This window comes from Danio rerio, chromosome 6 (genome assembly GCF_052040795.2).
Source record: "Danio rerio strain M-AB ecotype USA chromosome 6, GRCz13ab, whole genome shotgun sequence".
Lineage (NCBI taxonomy): Eukaryota > Metazoa > Chordata > Actinopteri > Cypriniformes > Danionidae > Danio > Danio rerio.
The window spans coordinates 51,169,838-51,190,811 of record NC_141026.1 but is presented as its reverse complement, the minus strand read 5'-3'; the positions used below and the strand labels follow the sequence as shown (position 1 = coordinate 51,190,811).

At 34.8% G+C, this 20,974-nt stretch overlaps 2 protein-coding genes across 7 annotated transcripts in view; one reads left to right on the top strand and one right to left on the bottom strand.

The window, feature by feature from the left end:
* The window catches only part of tspan2a (tetraspanin 2a), a 39,920-nt gene extending 36,992 nt beyond the window's left edge, over positions 1 to 2,928 (top strand). The window contains 1 exon segment of the mRNA NM_001018150.1: positions 320 to 2,928. Coding sequence (NP_001018160.1) covers positions 320 to 385 — 66 coding nt within the window. The 3' untranslated portion in view covers positions 386 to 2,928.
* Positions 2,929 to 12,394, bottom strand: slc25a55a (solute carrier family 25 member 55a). 6 transcript variants are annotated; one of them, XM_087255360.1, is made up of 11 exons: positions 12,315 to 12,394; positions 11,193 to 11,302; positions 9,739 to 9,864; positions 8,949 to 9,004; positions 8,059 to 8,132; positions 6,861 to 6,951; positions 6,663 to 6,781; positions 5,966 to 6,155; positions 5,721 to 5,875; positions 4,663 to 4,738; positions 2,929 to 4,548 (listed from the first exon to the last, which is right to left on the bottom strand). In XM_087255360.1, exons 7-11 carry the CDS (start codon positions 6,754 to 6,756, stop codon positions 4,389 to 4,391), a joined length of 675 nt encoding a protein of 224 aa, XP_087111486.1. In that variant the 5' UTR covers positions 6,757 to 6,781; positions 6,861 to 6,951; positions 8,059 to 8,132; positions 8,949 to 9,004; positions 9,739 to 9,864; positions 11,193 to 11,302; positions 12,315 to 12,394; the 3' UTR covers positions 2,929 to 4,388.
* Positions 12,395 to 20,974: the final 8,580 nt, after the last annotated feature.

Here is a 20,974-nt window from a genome sequence, read left to right as displayed (position 1 = left end):
ATTTTATTAAACGCAAAGCTGACAGAAACAGAAGTGAAGCTGAAGCAGCACATTCAGCCACAAGATGGCGTTAACATCATGTACAACAGGTTTTTAAACAAAGTATTGATCAGGTTGATGTTATATACGTCTTAGAAACTCAGATATGATATGTGCGGCTTTATGGGGTTAAAAAAGAAAAAAAAATGTAACGGGCGTCTAATAATTCTGACTTCAACTGTATAACGCTTGTACTGCAGTAATGTTGGAGTGTTGATGAATGTGAACATGGTGTGTGTGTGTATGTGTGTGTGTGTGTGTGTGTGTGTGTGTTGTGCAGGTGATCGGCATGATCTTCAGCATGGTCTTATGCTGCGCTATCAGAAACAGCAGAGAGGTCATTTAGGACCGTCTGGTTTTCCCGCTCGCCCACTTGGACTGTTTCAGAGCCCATCCGGATCTCCCATGAGGCCGTGCGGCGTTCAGCATTCTGTCTCCGATCCTTTCTGTCTTTCTGTTCTTGCATTGAAGATCAGCTCCACTGCATGGACGCCTGCTGTAACCACATTAACCAGTACTTTAATTTCCTCTTCCATTATTTATTACTGAAGCAGCACACGGGGAACATTCCACACAGCGCAGTACTGTTCTTTAATTTAAACCTGATCTCTCTTAAAGGGACACTTCACCCAAAATAACTTAAGATGGCTTCCAATATGTAGATCACTTTTTTTAGTTTAAACAAATCAAGGATATAGGCCTGGAGTGCCCAAACCCGGTCCTGGATTGCCGGTGTGCTGCAAAGCTTAGTTCCAATTCCAATCAGACACACATGAACTAGCTAATCAAGCTCTATCTAGACCACAGGTGTCAAACTCAGTTCCAAAAGGGCCGCAGCTCTGCAGTTTAGTTCCAACCCTAATTAAACACACCTGATCAAACTAATTGAGTCCTTCAGGCTTGTTTGAAACCTACAGGTAAGTGTGTTGGAGCAGGGTTGAAACTAAACTGTGCAGGGCTTCGGCCCTCCAGGAATTGAGTTTGACACCCCTGATCTAGACTTTCTAGAAACATCCTTATCGGTGTGTTGAGACAAGTTGGAGTTAAAATCTACTGGACACCGGCCCTCCAGGAGCGAGTTTGGACACCCCCTGATAAAGGCCAAACAATATGAACACTTTCTTGACTGATTGTTTTTATTTTTAGCATTAAAGTGCCATTTTATGAAGACGGTTTACCCTAAAATCATTTCTGTTCTACTAAAGATAAACCTCCATCTTGGCTAGTCTGTGGATAATGAAGTAAACTGCATTTTGAGGGAGGGTTTGCTCAATTTAGGGTTGAAATATGCCTTTAATATAGAGATTTTGTCTGTGTGTGTGTGTCCTGAGTCTTGAATTAGTTTCAGACTTTTATTGTTTGGACTTTTACTCACTGATGTAAATACGCTTTTCACTGATCGCCCGCTTCTCCTTTTCTTTTAATTATTTATTGAGTGAACTAGACCGTTTTCTGCGCTAATAGATGATGATGGGTCATATGTTGATTGTGTTTCGCTGGTTATTAATAATTGGTTCTTGTAATTTTGCCTCATCATATATAGATACTGAATGAAGCCAAGGATTGAGCATGAGAAAGATGCCTCAAGTCAACTTGAACACTTGATTTTGTAAGTTTTGTAAATGTTTTTAATCAAAACGGTGTTATTTATGATGTTGCAGATATCTAATCGGTGATTGGTTAATATTAATAAAGAAAAATATGGCCTACAAGACGTATAAATAGCCATTTAAGACATTGCAAAAAGTAATGATACATGTAGTAGGACTGCATATTAAAATAATCAAACAGTGTGATATTTTTGTTATTCTGCGTTTTATATTGTGATATGAATACAATTTCACTACATGAGCTGAATAAACATTTGGAAACAATTTCAAATTTAGATTGATTGGGATGATTCTGTATATGAGTGCATAAATTATAATAAACAATCTACAAGTTCAATAAAGAAAAAGAAACTAATTAAATAAACAGGGTTTTTATTGTTTTCTGAGGAGTGCAAATGTATTCAGGTGTACAGTAACTGAATAATCAGATGTAAAATAATACTGCATAGTCTTGATTTCAATTGGATCTTTTTTTCTGATTGTATTTATAGACTTAATGCATGAAAATACTCACAACACATGCAAATACAGAAATGCACTGCAAATAGCAACGTGTCGGGAGACCCTTAAAAAAAAGGTATAGCTTGTCTGTTAGATTTGATGGAGATGCACTCCCACTGCAGAATCATCACAATTGAACATTATAAATTCTTTCCTAATAGAGATTCAGTCTGGTCAAGTTGTATTTATATCGCAAAATCAAAAAATATCACAATGTCAGATTTTTCCAATATCATGCAGCCCTAATCGTAACAATTGCAGCGCTGAAAATAAAAAGCTGCTTATAGAAAACTGAATATTCAGACTTCAAAATATGCTGGTCCATCAAAAAAAAAAAAAAAGTTGATTCATTTTGACTCAAGCATCGCCCTTGTAATCTTTTTGTTTGGTGTGCAAATCGGGGACCTTGTTTATAAAATATTGTGCATAAACTGCAGTTCATGTGTGAAGCTTTGACTCGAGAGCGGCCAGACGAGGCTCCTGGGTAATGCTTGTTATTTTCCACAAGTGGCTGATTTTGCATCTGTTAAAGTTGAAGCAGCAGTTTATTACTGGGAGATCAAACATATCTTACACTGTTTTTCCTTTTATATTTTGCTTCTGTGAGTTTTGAGTAATGTTTGACCCACTAGTAGTCATGTGCCTTTATAACTGACAAAAGCCCCGTTATAAACATGTTTGCAGTTTTGGGTTCATGCTTATTTTTATAGCACCGCGTTGCATGTAAATAGCTTTGAAATGAGGAAATATGGTCAAACAATAAAACAGCTCACACAAACACATTTGATTGGTTTTTATTTTCGCAGTGTTGATTAATACCATTTCAGCAGAACAGGAATATTCATGAGTTAATGTTAATACTGTAGACAAATAAACAGTCCGGGAACCTCAAACTGACAAGACTTTGCCCATCATGTACGTTTAAAGGTGCTGTATGTTCGTTTTTGACTCTTCTAATACTTAATATACTTATAAATACCATATGTTTGCAGAAATTTCAGAAACATGCTAACAGAACAGTCTTATTTTCTGAAAAACAATGCTGAGGTCAGATATTCTGCTTTGAAAATGTTTGTTACATGCTGTAACGGCTGTCTGTGTTTTGGTCTTATTAACCTCCCCCCTGTCAGTTTAGCCAATATTTCAGCACTCCAGGTTGCCTTGGTGGAAAGCTGTGCGTTTCATTCATTTACTTAGAAAGGCTCTCAAAGTATGCATTCATGACCGAAATGCAACCCCTGGGACACTATCACATGCCGTTACTTTTATTTTAAACATAATTTAAACAAGTCAGACTCGTTCCTGTTGGTGTCAGCAATCTGGCAACCTGCACTTGCGTTAGTGGTTAAATTCGGTATTTCTGGATCAAAATAGAGTGTCAAACTTACATACTGCACCTTTAAGACAAACACATGACCTAAAAACTGAAAATATGACCCATGCTTTTGGTGGTTGAAAAATCCAGAAAGCTACAGTTGTAACATACTGGTCCATGTAATGGAAAATAATAATATCATGGCTTCAAAGTGACAAAATCTTGCATAAATACGATATGCATCAAATGCCTGTTTTCGGTAGTCATCAAAATAATCCTGAATTTTAGACTGCACCTCACACACTTTCACCCAAATCAGCTCTTTTTACAAACTCAAGAAAGAGAGAGTGTATGTGCGCGCGCATGTGATAGTACCAAACAGAATAAAAGGTCAATGACATTCCCTAAAACTAGAGAGTTACAAACTCTGAAGGCTTTAAAAGCATTTCAAGTAACTCGATTCAAGTTTAGACACTGAAAACAGAGAAAGACTGACAAATACAGGAACTGAGTAGGAAAGAAGAGACAGTTCAATACAAAAAGAATTTGTACAAAGAGAACAGATGGAAAAGAGAGAGAAAAGGAAGAAGTCAGTGTCTTGACAGCGACACCGGTCTCCCTCACTGAGGGGAAACTTTCACATATGCTTATAGAAAAAACATAATCGTGTGTTAAAGCGCTCTCTCTCCTCCAGACACATGCCTTACCAACAAGTGCAAAATGCTGGCTCATCACGGCTCATCAGATAAGCCTGTAAACCATAGAGGAAGTGCGGTAAGGCTGGTTTAAAAACTCACAGGAACGCAAACCAGAGCAGAAGCTGCCGTTCTCTTGGCATCTCCTCCTCCGCCGCCATCTTGATTAATGTTTATCTTCTGTTGTGTAATGTACAGTCTCTTGCGCTCTGAGGTAGCGATGTGTGTTCAGTCAGAGATTAGCTTTAGCTGGGTCTGGCTCACGATAAACTCTCCCACGCCAAGGAAGTACATGACCTGCACGATGCCGAAGAGCGGCGCGATGACTAGCGCTCTGCAACCCGCACCCTTCAGGAAAGCAGACGGGCCTTCACGCCGCATGATCTTACTGCAGAAGTGAAGAAATAAAGGAAAACGTCATGCAGGGTAGATGATGCACTCACATTTCACAACTGGAGATCTGTTTAAAGGTAATATAACAGTAACAGGATTGATCAATCACCTGAAACAGTCAACGATGCCGCTGTAGGTATCCTCATTGGCTCCTTTGCTCAGAGACTGCAGTCTGGTCTTTACCACTGCACAGAAGCAACAATAGTGAGCATCAGGGCTCTTACAGCTTTTCCAGAGTCAAATTTAAGCATTATCAAGGTGCATTTTGAAACATTTAGCACTTTACAAGTGTGGTAAAATACATATTTGCATACATATTATATCAGATGCAAAGTATTTTAGGAATAAAGAAATAATTATAACAAAGTAAATAAAAAATTAATTAATTAATTAAATAAAAAAATAAATTAATAATTAAAAAATATTAATAAAAATCTGTAAAGATAAATAAATGAAAAAAAATAAAGATAAATAAAAAACTAAAGAAAATAAAAATAAATAATTTAAATAAAAATAAATTAAAAATAGATCAAAATAATACATAAAAGATCAATACAAAATAAAGAAATTAAAACTAATAAAAATAAATTAATAAAAATAAAGAAATTAAAACAATAAGAATAAATAATGAATAAAAATAAATAATCTAAAATTACAATAATAATAATAAATAAAAAATATATGAAAAAATTATTAACAATAAAAAAATTACAACTGAACAAACAAAAATAAATTAAATAAAAAATAAAATAAAAATACAAAATAAAGAAATTAAAACAAATAAAAATAATAAATTAATTATTTAATAATCATAAATAAAAATAAATTAATTAAAAACCTAAAGAACAATAATAATGAATACAAATATATATATATATATATATATAGAGAGAGAGAGAGAGAGAGAGAGAGAGAGAGAGAGAGATAGATAGATAGAGCCCCAATCTCATTATTAACATTCAAATACAGAAACTTTTTTTCTGCATCTTAAATAATTCATCTTATTTTATTTAAACTATTTTTTTAAAGAGTTAAATGAAGAAAGCTGACATTATTTCTTTGAATAAATTACACGTTAAAGCCAAACAAAACTTTTAAGTGGATGGGCACTTTAATTCACTGCTAATGAGTGAAATACGAAAGGTGTAGAAAAAAAAATCCTCTTACCATCACATGGATTGACAGCAACAGCAGCTGTTGAGCCTGCAACACATCCAGAGATGAAGGACCAATAAAATGGCGCCGCCTCATCAGGGGAGGGTTTGCCCAACTTGTTCAGATTTGCAAAGAGGGGGAAGTAGACGATCGAGAAAGGCACATCTCTAAAAGAGTGAAAAAAAGACCACATGTTAATTTACACTGTCATTAGTGTGCATGTCGACATTTAGAGCAGAGATTTTAGCATGCATCACCTCAGCAGAGTTGCTCCGAGGCCTTTATAGAGCCCCTGAATGCCCTGAGTGTGCAGCAGCTCTCTAGCGATCTGGGTTGCAGATACGGCTCTGGCTGATGAATTGGGAACCACGTTGTATGAGCGGCACAGCACAGTGTTCGCAGCCAGTCTGGTAGGAGGAATGAGGCCTGGCTTTCTCTGCTGGGCAGCTGGGAATATGAGGATCACAAAAGTTATTCTAGCGTAACTCAACACATCTCAGTGAGAACCGTAAAGGCTAAACACTACCCCTATGAACAAAGCCAAGCTAAAAAGTGCTCATTTCAGAAGTGTGAATCAACATGCCACAAGAGAACTTTCAGGAAAAACTACTGTTCTGCTCAATTACATAATAGGGTGGTGTGGCTCTGCCTGTGATGTACAGTGGTCAACATTTGAAGAGGATCAAAAGATTTTCTAAACTATCCTAGGACATAACATGTGTTGTGCAATCGTGTTAGACTATTTACATACACTTATCTTGATCTACTTCAAATGTTGACCGATACGTTCTAGTGGAACAGATTACAACAGAGACGTTACTCTGAGAAATAATGGGGTAATGTTGGTAATTACTGATAAAATATATCAATCCCACAATGAAGGGTTGTTTTGGACAAAAGGCACAAATTCATGTAAATGAAAGAATTTCTGCACTGATAAGAGAGTGAACCCACCGAGTCTCCCAGCATCCTGCAGTTGAATTTTCAGCATCTCCATTGGAGTAGTAACGATAACCTGGCACATGCCAGCAGCACATCCAGCCAACATCTCTTTAAATACATTCAGCCCTCTCCTGTAAAACAGCACAATGAAGATTTAGATGTTCTGCAGCCCTTTCAATGCTTCACCAAACGCAGTAGAAGCAAACGTACCCATTTCTAGAGAGGTGGCACCGGAAGAAGTCATTCGCTGCCAGTTTGATGGCCTTCTCAGGAGTGACCAGGGTAAGATTAACCGCAGCTCCTAAAAGACAAACAAACAGAGGGTTAAAGAAAACCACAACTGATCACAGATCAGCAGCAAACACACATTCCCCACCACCATCAAACCAGATATAAAATGTACAACATGACCTTATCAAATACCATTCAAACAGTAGGAAGACTAAAATACCACTAACGGACTGTAAAAATAAGCAAAGCTTATAACAGAACTGTAAGATGATGATGATGATGGAGGGGGATTTTACATGATATGAAAACAAAAAACAAAATAACTAGTACATAACAAACAGGTAGTACAGAAATAGGCAGAACATTGAGATGAATATAGTGAGACAAGTGAATGCAGGCACATTCCAGAAAGAGACTGACATTAGGGCTGTGTAGTATGACAATATACTCAATTGAAGCATAGAGCGTGTCAAATTAAAGAGTTTGCAGAGCTGTTAGGGCAGCATTAAATTGGTCTACAATAAGAAAACAATCAGTCAGCAACATCTTGAATGTGCCAACCATAGCATTAACAGAGCAGATAAACCAATGATGGTTTCAAATGTTGCTTAATTACATTTGTACTGCAACTTGAATAGTTTTTGTAACCGAAGAAGTGAAAATCGGTTGTTTTTTACACTTACACCAGCCCTTTTTCATCCAAGGTTGTTCAAATCGACTTTACTAAGTAAAGTTACTTTTCTGCAAATTATTTTGTGAAGCATTTTGCCTCATTACATTATCAAGAACAGGCACTGTAACACATATCAAAGACTTCAGAGGTAAAATATTTTCATACTGCCCAGTCCTAACTGAGACCATGTTATTTTAAGATATCACTGTCTTGAATTACAAACTGATCCTAAAAGACAGAACAGAAAATGAACGTAAAGTGATAGTGGAAAAATATCTAACCAAACATTCTAGATGTTAACAGAACATGGCAAGATGGGTTAGTACTGAATGAGACGAGAGCAAGGAGAGTGAAGAAAGTGGAAGATGAAAAACAAAATAGATGAGTCTATAAAAAAAAAAAGCAGCAAAATAAATATAATATTATTCAACAATTATCTATATAAATAAATAAAATCAAAATAAAGTTGGTGCCTAATTGTAATAAAGCAGAGTGGGTAAGAACCATGATAAATGATTTGCCTCCAGCGTGGCTGCGCCTTATCGGCTAGCCTTCATTATCCCAGCGGGGACCCATGTCTGTAACATGAAAAACACAGATGCAAACAACAGCATTCCTCACAGAAACGGAGACCCGGCACAAAACACCGACTCCAATCTCCAAACACTCTTCAAGGACACTTATAGTAGCACAACTCTAGCCAAATCTACCAGATGTAATAACATGCATGACTCGCTTCATTTTTACCCTCTGATGCATTATTCATTACAAAAAATGTATTTATTTGAGAGGATTATTGAATTCAAAAACTATTTCTTGCTAAATATATTATTTGCCTATTAAAAATAGAAGGTAAAAGGTAAAATTTAAAGAGGGTGGATCAGCAGTTACACGTTTAATACATACAATCATGAATTAAAACTAGGATTTATTGTCTAAATTTATACTTTAATAATGTGCAAGCTGACCCAGACTGTCAAAATATTGGAGTTTGATCTTATGTGTTAATATCCATACCCATTATAAAATGAGAACTCGTATAGAATTATGCATGAGATTCAAATCACACAATATTGACTTACATACAATCCAGAATGGTTAAAATACACATGAATCAGAGGGCTAAAAATAAGATGTATTCAAGTTTAGACTGTTAGCATGGCCATTTACAAGCCAAAGTTCTCTCTAATATAAGATAGTTAACCGAAATGCTTCAATATTGCCATTTCAGCGCTACAAAGAGCCAAAAAATAGTTAATTATCCATCGTCAGCCAATCTACTCTAATTCATTTTCCAAAACCATGGACTGGATTCTCTCAGGTCTATTCAGGTGTACCCATCATGCCGTTTAAGATTCTATGCTGATCTAACATGTCAATAGAGTGAATCTTACCTCTATACATGCCAAAGTATCCTTCAGTTCGTACTGTTTTGATGAGGCAGTCAATCCTAAGAAACAAACAAAGATGTTAACATAATGAAGGGGTTTAGATGTTAGTATCCCTATTGTTATTTCTTAAGATATCTACAAGCGAGTGTGCTCCAAAACTCACGTTTAGAAGATATAAAACTGATATTAACATGTAATGCTCTCTAGTATCTGCCATGCCCCGCCCACTTCAATGCGCTTCTCATTTGCATTTGCTCGCACTGGCAGAGTGGTGATAAAACAAATGACTATTGGTTGCTTTTAAGAGGGAGCAGCTACACTTTGTTCCACCCTCTCTTCGTGTTTCGGTTGAAATTTCATCAAAAACATCAAATAAAAATGCATATTTCATTAAAACTTTAATCAGTTTTATTAAATATCTCTTACTTTTGTGATTATTTTAATGTTCTTGTTTACGTAAAGGACTTTATTACTATTGTGTATCAAATTAACCTCTATTGGCAACAATAGTCACGTGTGCTATGCTCACTATGTGTGGTGTGTCCAGTATGTGTTTACATCATTTACTGGACACAGTCTGGTCTTAATCCTTATAAGCCTATGCAGTGACCATAGTGGTGGAGCGTCACGTCAGGCGGAAACTAACGTCTGACTGCATTACACATTCCAGAAGGATTAGCCAGCAGTGCAAGCCAGCTTATCAAATTAGAGTGAGGACTGACATTGAGCTATGCCAATGTATTTATGAAATGTAAAGGTTTGAAGCATTGAGAGAGGTTTGAAGAGCACTTACATGCTCTTGTAGACTTGTTGGCCTTGTCTTTGGTTCTGGAGTCTGGTCTTGGCTAAATCGATGGGAAACACGCAAGTGACCCCAACAATGCCAGCAATGCCACCATTGATCAGTTTGGCTGGGAGGCTAAAAGGAGAGAAAAAAGTATATGCTTTTAATAAAATGAAGGCATGTCTGAAGTTTACGAAAGAAAACTGAAAAATGCTGAATATGAAGTCTAATTATGTACACAATCCTACTAAAATTGAATTACTTCAAATAAGGAGTGGATGTAATGAATTTAAAAGGGATTATATGGAAATTGTCAAATTCATTAATATCAAAAAATATTTACATTAATTACATTTTCTATAAATACAAACACTTAAACTACTTCAAAAATACATCAAATACTCAAAATAGCTTGTCAAGTTAAAATAAAGGAACATAAAATAATGAACAATGGATATTATAAAGAAATTAACTATTTTAAATACAATCATATTCAAGCCATTAAAAAAGAAAATAAACATTAAAAAGTGGACCATTTACAAATAAAAATAACTTGCAAAGCTACAACTGAACATTTAATTACTAAAAAAGTAAATTGAAAGTTTGTCAAATCAAGTCAAATAAATTACATGCTTCTATAGAGAAATTAATGTTGATAAAAAAAACTATACTATTATCTTCTTGAATAAGACTTATATAAATTAATAACTTGAATAAATCTTCAAAATAGCAAAAAGTGAATATTTGTCAATATGCAATAATACAATAAGCCTAAGAGTGCTTTAGTTAAATCAATAATATCAGGAGACATTCAAGATGAAACTAAAAATAAACTAATTAAAATCTCACTGAAGATTTAATCATTTCAAATAAGTTGAATGTAATAAATTTAAAGGGACTATGTGAACTTGTCGAATGCATTAATATCAAGAATACATTCACTTTCTAAAATTAAACATCAAACAATTTACTACTACAAATAAATGACCTTCAAATAAATTCAGAGTAGCTTGTTGCATTCAATCATAGTAACATAATAAAAATTGTAATAAACAAACTAAGGATAAAATAAAGAAATTACCCATTATAAATCTCAAAATCAAACTCATTAATATGAAATGCCATTAAGAAAGAAAATAAACATTGAAAAGAGCAACATTTAACTATTAAAATAACTTTAAAAGCTACAATTGAACACTTAACAACTAAAAGTAAATCTAATGTTTGTTTTTGTCAATAATCATTGAAATTACATGGCATAATAAGAATAACTCTTGTTGAATAAATTAATTGTCAACATAACAAAAGTAGTAAACATTTGGCTGTATGTAATAATACAATAAACTTAAGGGTGCTTAATCATTAATATCAAAAAAGACATTCAAGCTGAAAAACTAAAAATAAACTACTTGATTAAATAAAACATTATATATTAATGATTCACAGGCTCTCCTCAATGTTACCTGATTTGTTGAGACATGGTAAAACTTCAGCGATGTGATGAAACTGGAAAGTTTGTCGAGAGCTTCTTGTGTGATCGAGTGAATGAAGTCTGAACTTCAGTAGCAGAGATCTGACGGAAAAACACAGGGGCTGTTAACAGACAGCTTTAAAACCGGAAAAAAATAACTTACAACTCACTGTCATAAGCTCTTCCTACGCATCTCATGACGCTTTAATCCACTGTCCAAAACACTACTGACCCATAAGGTCAAAAGGGACGGGCAACTTCCGGCTAGTGTAACTGCGCGCGCATCTGCTCTACTGCGCAAGTGTGTTCAAAGGGGGGTTGGCTTTGTGAGTGAAACTGGATACCCTCTCTATTGAATTAATTTCTTTTCACTGATGTAATATTATTATTAAAAACAAGGTGTCGAATTATACAAATAAAATTTACAATTTAACAAAACAAACAGAAGGAACAGCACAGGTTTGCGGTTTTAAGAACTTTAGGGTTAGATTTTGCCAGTTCACCTCAAAGGAATGTTACCTTATCTAGATTACTCAGAACCTGACATGCTTCAGTAACATTCCTTTCTCACACGCCCATTGCTTCAGGCTTGCAAAAAAACATGCATTTTATGTTATTTCGATTGCAATTTTCTTTATTTACAAATAGGATAGTTTAACATTTTTTAGCAGTTGCATTTAAATATGTATGTACTATTAACTATTATACTTATAAAATAATAATAATGATAGTGCAATGCTAAAGTGAGGGAAATGCACTTATAAATGAAAGAAAGCACCACTTCAAAAGGCGGTTAATGAAATTCAGTCAATATTTCCAGAAAAGCGGAAATGAATTGCCGGGTTTTGACTAACGGTTTAATTTCCTGGTTAGTTACACGGCAAACTAACGTAAAGCTGAGAAAATACGTGTCAATATATGACAGAACACAATTTTATCACATACATATTAAGAAAGTATGATCCAACTGAATAACAATAAATATACCGGTAAGCATATGGGTGGAAAGCTGGCTGCATAATATTTCCATTTGTACAAATAAACATTTAAAGTTAATATATTAAATATATGTCAGTAATAAAACATAATGCTGGGTTTTTAAAAAAAAACTTACCTAAGAAAGTAGCAGAAATCAAATATTTTTACGAGTCTCGGTTTGCCAGAACCTTCTTCGACGAAGAAATTTGAATGAGCGATTGAATGGAAATTTCCTTTCAGTTTTAACCTGGGAGGCGGGCCTTTCGTGCCGGGTGTAGACTTACTTGTCCAATCATGTTCGAATATTTGCATACAGCAAATTCATTCGCCAGTCAGTTCAAAGAACGTCCTCCTATGAGTCAAAGGCGAGGCGCGCGTGTGGACGCGGTGTCAAATTACATCCGCCATATAGAAGGCTGAGGGTATTTTTGTTCGATGACGTTTACAGAATAAAAGCTCAGCATGTGATGAACACAATGCAAAGGAGTAAGAATAGAAAGCATCAACAAGACTAATATGATATTATATATAATATTTACATATTTTTCTATATACATTAAAAACTCTAGGTGAAAAGCATGACAGTGTGTGTGCTTCTTCTGTATTTAAGGGCAGTTCACACAATAATTTCTGTCATTTACTCAGCCTCACCCTGCTCCAAACAAGTTTGAGTTTCGCTCTGAGAATTTAGAAAACCGGAAGTCATTACAATGTTTTGTAAAGTTACTTTAAAAAGTAATATATTACAATGTTTTTAAAAAATGAAAACCTAAATGTTACTTTAATTTCTTTTAAATTAATGTAATGTAAAAGTATGTGTTATGTTATGTTATTTAGCTTCTTTTTAAGACTATTGTCGACCAATGTCGACCTGTTTCCAAAATTCCTCAAAATGTCTTCTTTTGTGTTTAACAGAGAGAGAGAAAAAAACATTGAACCACTTGAGAGTGAATAAAATGGTGAGTCAATTTTTAGTTTTAGGTAAACAATTGAGTGAGTGCGATTAACAACAGTATAGGTCCAAAAAAATAAAAATAAATAAATAAAAAGAGATGTGACAATGTGACCATGTGACATAATTGTATGTGTGACCTAACTCTAACCTATTATTAACATCTTATGATGTTGTGTGCCTGCTGGGAAACTACGGCAAACAGAGTTTATTTGAATTGTATATACTGTATTTGTATATATTGTATTTTATATATTGTTTATATATATTTATGTTCATAATATTTATTTATATCGTGAGATGGCAGAGCGTGAGAACAGTTTTAAGTAGCATATGCACAGGTTTGCTGTGCCAGCTTTATAATATACGACAATAGTTAACTATGACGATTGTCTGCATTGTATGTATTTATTTATTTGTTGCTAATACTTGATTTTTATTGCCTGTATTGTAAGAAGGACTATGTATTGTACATTATTCATATTTTATTTTCTGTTTTTAAATGATAATAATAAACTTGAAAGAAGTGCTTAATAACAACCTGAAGTTTGTGTTACTGAAATAAAATCAAAATAAAGGAATTTACTGGCTAATGTGATCTGATGATTTGGAGTTATACTGTTATTCCACACTAACTGGACATATAGCGTTCTTCCACATTTGAGAGATATAAATCACAATAACTTTTGATTTTTAATGCTGACACTGAAAACTTTTATTTCCTTAGAATTGAGAAGTGTTTGTTGTCTATCTTCAAGTAAAATAAATATATATTATATTATGTTGACAATCCATCTGAAAAAAAATCCTAATTCTCACAATGTGAAAATATGGACTTCATATGGTTTTTCATCTGAAGGCCTCAATTAATGTTTACCGCTGACTTTAGATCTGTAAATTTGATAGTAGTCTTTGTAAAACAAACACCAGCTGACATTGATCAATGTAGACTAGTAAATCACATTAATTGTTGACATTTTCTCCAGCAATTACAGAAACTATAATGATACACTTTCACAGACAGTAGTTAGCGCTTTCCTTTGATTGTCCTGATTAGCATTATAATTGCATAGAAACAGGACAAATCCGAAATGCAAACAACCTTCCAGAATTCTCGCCACATTACAAAAGATACCTTTGTCATTGTAAACGGTGTCGTCAAGCACAGGGTGTGTTTACATGTTTGGAGTAAGAAGCCTAACTGTGATTAAGTACAACACTGCCAACCTCTTCCCACAGAGTAAGATGAAAGTAAATACCTGGAAGTTTCTAATCTAACCACACTCGTTCTCAGTGAGATTAAGTGAAAACTCCAGAAAGGTCAGTGACTAACGTGCTGAACTTTGTGTCTCTGGCTGAGACAGAAATAATCTTCTAAATTAAGCACAGTTATGATAATGCTTGACACAATCAACATGCAAGTGTTATTTTTAACCCTTATGCACTGTTAGGGATGGATGTTCGTCCACTCTGTGGTGCGTTTCCCAAACGTAACTCATGGTTGAACTAGCAAAGTGCGATGCATCGTTTGGGTAAAGAATGATGTAGTGATGAGTGTTTCCCAAAACCCGTAGTTTCGCTGAAAATTAATGAAGATAATGGTGACGATGATTATAATTATTATCAAAGTAGGATATTGTTTGTTTATTTATTTATTGTAAAAGTCTACTTTTACAATTTGACACATGCAAACCACTGCAGAAATGTTCTAACCAACAGGCCTATGTCATATGCAGTACAGATAAATAACCTATAAATTAAAACTGTTAATGCATGCTATGTTTTTGTCTTCACACGCTTTGGAGACATAATGTAAATTCCGTCTTTTAATAAAAGGTCATCTAAAGCTTTTGTCATGAGCCACGGCTGTGTTCAAAATGACATCAATGTTTTCAAAGTGCACTGCGAAGAGAGCGCAATTATAAACATAAAGATTACTAAAAGTGAACTGTACAAATACTTTGAAAACAAATTACACCTAAGAGAGATGACCTTAATGCTTTTTTAATAATTCCAAGTTTAAATGTTAGAATGTTCTAAATAAATAGGGCATAGGAGGGTTAACTGAGAATAGAACAAAGCCAGAAACTATGTTTCCACAAGTTTGCAACGCTGTTTGCGAATGTTCGTTGGTACGATGGATTTGGGAAAAGCCAAATCAACGAACTTTCTAACAATGGAACTTGCGACCTTAGTTGGCTAACAATGGTTTTGGGAAATGCACCCATGGGTAATTTTGAGTCCTAATATGGCCATAACTTTTTCGTTCTTTCAGCTAGCAGAATGAATTTGGTGACAAGTTTTATTTTGACGCACATTAAGTAAAGCCTCTGATTTTTTTTTTTGATAAAACAAAAACAAAAAAACCCCTCAACAATACACTCAGCAAATTGACTACCCTGTTGTTATGCTCGGAATTAAAACATCCACTAAATAAAACTTCTGTAAAAATGCATCATATATATATATATATATATATATATATATATATATATATATATATATATATATATATATATATATATATAATATTTTAAATTATTATTATTATTATTTTTACATAAATCTGTTTATCAACCTTAGTCCTGATCAAAACTACTAAATTTCTTGGAAAATTACAGGATTTTAACTCTTTAATTGACAATGATGTCACTGATTTGGTGAAAAAAAAAACACAAAATGACGTATTTTCAATATAAATAAAAAATGTTGACTGAATTTGTTTTTTTCCTTTTATCAAAGTCTTGGACATGTGAAACAACATTGGCTTTGATGCATTGTTTTTGATTAATTTTCTTTTTTTTCTCCATAATTTACTGTAATTTTTTTAATTTACTGTATAGTTTTTGCCTCATTGGCTTCCATTATAACCACACTTTTTGGATTGCAAAACCATGACACCATATAATCATGCATTCTTGATTGTTGGTGGTTTCCCTGTTTGGAAGAGGTCAAATTAGTAGTTTACTGTTGATCATCCATTGGCACCATTAACTGTGTATTTATGCACCATCAAATGTGTTTATAATGGAAGTCAATGGTAAAAAAACAGCCTCATTAGAGAGAGAAAAAATGAAAATATAACAATACATCAAATCCAATGTTGTTACTAATCGTTCACATGTCCAAGACTGTAATAAAAGGTTTTTAAAAAATACAGTCCACAATTACTTTTTATATTAAAAATGCATCATTTTGTGTGTTTTCTTTTCACCAAATCACTGGCATCAATTGTAAACTTGGCAATTAAAGAGGTAAAATCCTGCAATTTTCTAACCAATTTAGTAGTTTTGATCAAGACTGAGGTTGATTAAAAGATTTATACAAACAAAATTGAAAAAATAGTTATCTGATGAATTTTATTGCAGTTTAATTCAGGAAATGTTTTCATCCGAAACATAATAAAAGGGTAGTCAATTTGAACAGTGCACAAGGATTCATGTATCAAGACTTTAGCTGGTGGTTTCCATTCACAGCTTTATTTAGCTCATTGATTCATAGCATGTGCTCCTGCTATTGATTAGCTCTAATTTAGATTCTGACTTACAAAGTAAACGTCGTTCATTGTTTTTTCTTATTAATATACTGCATGACTGCATCTTGTCATGCTGTTCATTTTTGCTCCAGGCTTATCTCTTTATTTTCCAAGAACTGACTTGTTTAGACTTGAATGACATCTAAAAACTATTTAGGTCATCACAAAGCATCTAAAACCCTGCAATGCATTTACCTGACCCAGATTTTTCAGACTAAAAACTCAACACATATGCATTTAAGTTGCTTATTTACATGACAACTGCATTTTGAGAGCTCAAAAATGTAAAAAAAAAAAAAAAAAGCTTTAAAGTGCAATTTAAAGTTTTTTTCTGTGTACACGATCTGGCTTGAATATAGATTTTCTACATCTGAATGCAAACACTTGTACATACATGATTAATGGCACACACCAAGCAGAAAATATATGCAGTGGTGCAAATGTCTAAGGTATTTTATGGTGGCCAAAAAACGCGGGCGCAAACTATTTTATTCAGATGGGATTAAAATCCTCAGTAGGCATAGTCCGGTATAAGATTCTGATGGTATGGTTACCTTGGATAAAAATAAACATTTTAAATATTTTGGATTAGTAAAGATGTTGACTTCTGCTGTTTTCATTAGTTTAAAAAACAACTTGAAAAGGCATCTTTGGAGATTGTTCTTTTCTGTGGATATAAAGTAAGCCATTGCACTGTTCTGGTGTTTAGCATGCTTGTATGTTGGTGCAAAAGCAATTTGTTTTTCAAATGTTTCTTAAATTGGGGCGACACAGTGGCTCAGTGGTTAGCACTGTAGCACTATATAGCATATGCTGAATAATTTGACGTCATTCCGTTGTGGTGACCCCTGATAAATAGAGACGAAGCCGAAGGATATTGAATGAATGAATGTTTCCTGAATAATGGGCTGACCAGTAGCTCTTAATGTAAAGCTCCTGATGGTTCTTTTCTATTGGAGAATCTCCTGCCCTAAAAGACTAAATAAAATAGTTGAAAATAAAACTTGAATATAGCACAGGAATGGTTTAACAGAAAATTCTAGCAGTTCTAAAACCTTGACTTTTCCAAATCATCGCCTAATGCCCTTGAAAAAGTAGTCCCAACTGAATCTGGCTTAAATTTACTCTACAAAAATGCACGAGTACAAAGCAACCAAAATATCCATGCTGGAAAAATGCTTCCATTTTAAGTTCACTGTAATGGAAAGATACACATAGACTGTATCCAAACTTCTTTGATCTTGCTTGAAAATGCATCTTTTCTCTCTTTGTTTTAGTCTTGTGTCCACAGGCATATTTGTTGTGCAAATTAAGCATTTTTTAAAAATGTTTTGTTTGAAGATGTTTTCTGAAGTGGAATATTTTAATAAAGCAGATTTCACTCTGTATTGTGCTGTGAAAATCAAGGCCCTTAAGAAAGATGACATGATGAATCATGTGCTGGAGTCATATGACTCATTTAGCCTAAAGCAAGATGTTGTTGATTATTAGGTGTATCCCAATTGACACCCTTTACACCAGTGATCTCAATGACACCCCCTCGCCCCCGCCCTGCATATTTTGTATGTCTTCCTTTTTTAACACATCTGATTCAGATTATCAACCTACTAACACAGAAATCCATGAACTGATCCTAGTTTGTCAAACAAGACAAACATACAAAATGTGCAGGAAAAGGGAGGTCTGAGGACCAGTATTGAGAACCACTGGTATACACTACAATGTGCTACAATATATGCACACAAGCCCTGCTCCCTATTTAATATACAAGTTCAACACTATTAATTTTGGCCTTTTCTTATTGAAAATTTTAGCATGAACACTTACATTACTTGCCTTTATTCAGTCATTCATTTTCTTTTCGACTTAGTCCCTTTGTTAACCAGGGGCCAACTTATCAAGCATGTGTTTTTTTACGCAGCAGATGCCCTTCCAGCTGCAACCCATCACTGGGAAACATCCAAACACACTCATTCACACCCATACGGGCAATTTAGCGTACCCAATTCACCTATAGTGCATGTCTTTGGACTTGTGGGGGAAACCGGTGCACCAGGAGGAAACCCACGTGGACACGGGGAAAACATCCAAACTCCAAACAGAAATTCCAACAGACCCAGCCGAGGCTCGAACCAGCGACCTTCTTGCTGTGAGGCGACATCGCTACCCACTGCACCACCCCTCATTGCACTTACACTAAGGCATATTTTGTGAGCACACAAATTGCAACACTAATGTAAGGTTGTATACTTCATTGTACGTCATTTATTCAGTCAACAATGTTTACTCACAGTTGTTGTTAAGTGATGTAATGCGAGGGCAGTTTTATTTATGAACTCTACAATGACGTAAGTGCTTTTACAAGTATCAGTGTGAATAAGCAACTTCCAGATGACATTTTCAAAGATATTCAGATTAGCATAGACAAACTCAAAATCTGAACTTCACAGCTTCTCAGCCATCGGTTTATGTTTCAAGTCTAGCCAGGTTTAGCAAGAGGAATGTGGCAGAAAAATTCCACTGGCCGCTGAACACATGGGCAAGGTATGCTAGTCCCACCAACCCCGCAAAAGACTGCTGAGCAGCCGGATTCCAGCAGGTTTTGGTGGATGTATTATTATATCAGAGCATTGAACTTTCACAACACAGACTCATGCACTATTGTCAAGAAAGCCTCTGCGCCATTCACATTTGATTGGCCGGATTGTGACCAAGCCGACAGGAATCCTTGGATAATATGAAGGGGATCACAGTGGAATGGCATCTCTTCAAGTAAATGAACATGATTAAAGGAGAAAGAATGAAATAAGAACTGAATGATGGGAAACAACGTCATTTGCAATTCATGCATGAATGGAATTAGCAAGCATTTGTTCCTGTTCTATGTTTCCACTGGAACAAAGGAGGACATGCAGTATGTGATGATACTGTGTGTGTTAGTTTTCCAGTTAGCGAGGAGTGATACTGTAACTCATGTTTGTATTGTTGACAGGACATTGACTATGAGGCGGGACATTTGTTGTCCTGCCATGAACTTCAAACATGTGACAATGGAATCAGTTCTTGACCTCTAGGCAATTCCCTCACCACACGCCTCTGTTTTCTGGCAAATAAAAGATGGTTCATTATGGCGTGACAGCCATAAAAGAAAACATAGTAACTTCTGGTTACAATTACCTATAAAACACAGTATGGCCTATGAAGACAGTAAGTAAAGACTAGAATGAATGCAAACTTGGGTTAACCATGCATCCTCTGAGCTCGTAATATAAATAACCCACAGCTGTTTGCTTCTCTAAATACGCATTATCCAGCAATGAGTGCTCATTTACCACACACAAACACACTCCAATGACATCTGCTTCTTAGACAATTAAAGTTAAATGACACTAAACCCTGGTTAAGTATAAAGCAGCTCTTTTAATGAACAACATTTACACAAAGCAATGCTTTACCAAGTGACATGATATCAAAATGAGGCATCAGGGTGCTTGGTTTGATTACAAGACAACTGTCAAAACAGTCCCTGTTTACTTAGACTAAAAATGCCGCATTAGGCATGCCAGATTATAGTTGATGATGTGATTTAAAAAAAAAAAAAAAAAAAAAAAAGAACACTAGAACTTTGTGCAGTCCTGTACTTTGCCGGTCGTTGTTTTGGCTGTCAAGTACTCGCCTACAAATAAAATAATCCCACTTTATATTAAATGACCTTAAGTACTGTACTTACAATTGAATTAATCATCTGGTATAATGCACATACATGTTTTAAAACTGTACTTATTTTAAAAATGATCTGCATGTAATTACATCTGAAATTAATTTCTTAAATTACCTTTAAAATTTCAATGGTGACGATCCTAGACACCTTACCTATACTCCACCTCAGTAGCACCATAAATGCGCACTGTAGTAGCACCATAAATGTACAATACAATTTAAACCAAGGCTGCACAATATAGTTACAGCATCGATATCGCAATGTGTGCATTCACAATAATCACATCGCATAGTTGCAATGTTGAGTTGGGATTAAATCTGAGCAAGAGCCACAGTTTAGAACAGAAGATTTGTGGAATTACTGCAGAGTTTAACCACAATGGAGTGAAATTGTATCATTTGCATGTTTTTAAGGCCTGAGAGAGATTTAAGTAGTCACCCAGCAGGCACAGGATGTTAACATGACGTCAGATTGACGTTGTACCTGAGCATCATGGGCATTTTGTTTGGAAATCAGGTTGACATCAGAACCCAACATCAGGCCGATGTCAATGTACAACATCAGACAGAACGTTTGGTCCCTTTCCAA